Raw genomic sequence first — 1,107 nt, 5'->3', positions numbered from 1 at the left:
AAATCTTTACGACTTAAAAATTACAGCCAACTTTTAACATTAAGTCGGTGTGCGGACGCGTAACGGTAATTAGAGAACAGGGTTTCATGAAATTAATTTAGACGCAAATACTTAAAATAGAGGCCTATGATTTAATGCACAACTGGATAGGGTTGTTAAGTAACATATAAAAATACTTGCATGTCTCTAATTTGTCATTTTTAACGATTTAACAGCCCGGACACGCAAAAACTAGCTCATCTGAGAATGGCCGAAGATTTTTTAAGAATCCGATTAAATTGAGTCAAAAATTATGCAACACGACATGCCTTAACTGTCTCCCTAAATCTGGATTACCTGGATGCCAAATACTAATAATGATACCGACTTAGGTAGATTGAACCAGCTGCTGGCTGCTGGATCTGTGTTTCTAAACTCTAAAAGTAGGCCTTTACTTATGTCCCGAACGATTTAACAGACACTGTCTTTCTGAGCGTGTTAACCTTCATCAAAGATCTCATCTGTACCTTCTCCCCGGGTGAGATTGTTATCAAGACCACGCTAAACTTAAAAATAAAGAGTATTGCTTATGGAATAAATGACTATGACTATGACTGATTATTGTCCTCGATCAGATACAACAACGAGCGTCTAAACAACTCTTTGAAGCGCGTTAAGAAGTTCAGCGACTTCCGCGAAGAGATCCCAGAGGCTTACTACCCCAAGCTGGACAGTCTGACGTCATCGCGCGGGTGGCCGCCGCGGCAGGCCAACATGAAGTGGCAGGACCTGAACCGGCCGGTGAACGGCGTCAACGTTCGCGTCTCCGATATGGAGAGGTGGCGGAACAATGTACAGGAGGCTATAGCAACTGGGCTCGTTGTCTTGGTGAGTTTAGAACTTTAGATATTACTTTTTCAGTTTCATAATGGTAAGGGAATCGAGAGACCTGTCGTAGCGTAAATAAATAAATCATTTATTGTTCGTAGGTTCTTAGGTACTTATTGTCAAGGTTTGTTTTGTTATATGTATAAAGCATAAGGTGATAAGCACAATGTTATCAACTCCTGCCAGATTCGAATCAGCAACTGCTGGTTTTGTTCAACAAAAGCGGCGTAAGACTAGACA

General features: G+C 41.1%; 1 protein-coding gene across 1 annotated transcript; it reads left to right on the top strand.

Annotated features, from left to right (window-relative positions):
* Nucleotides 1-614: 614 nt before the first annotated feature.
* Nucleotides 615-867, top strand: LOC114354345 (phenoloxidase subunit 2-like; the record flags this gene model as incomplete). The annotated part of the gene is made up of 1 exon (XM_028306680.1): nt 615-867. A coding segment is annotated over one exon (253 nt), but the record flags the coding sequence as incomplete, so codon positions are not given.
* Nucleotides 868-1,107: the final 240 nt, after the last annotated feature.

The sequence above is a fragment of the Ostrinia furnacalis genome, unplaced genomic scaffold (genome assembly GCF_004193835.3).
Source record: "Ostrinia furnacalis isolate ACB-3 unplaced genomic scaffold, ASM419383v2 OfSCF2041, whole genome shotgun sequence".
In the NCBI taxonomy this organism is placed as follows: domain Eukaryota; kingdom Metazoa; phylum Arthropoda; class Insecta; order Lepidoptera; family Crambidae; genus Ostrinia; species Ostrinia furnacalis.
Note: the sequence above shows the minus strand (reverse complement) of the source record. Positions and strands in the feature narration are given on the sequence as shown.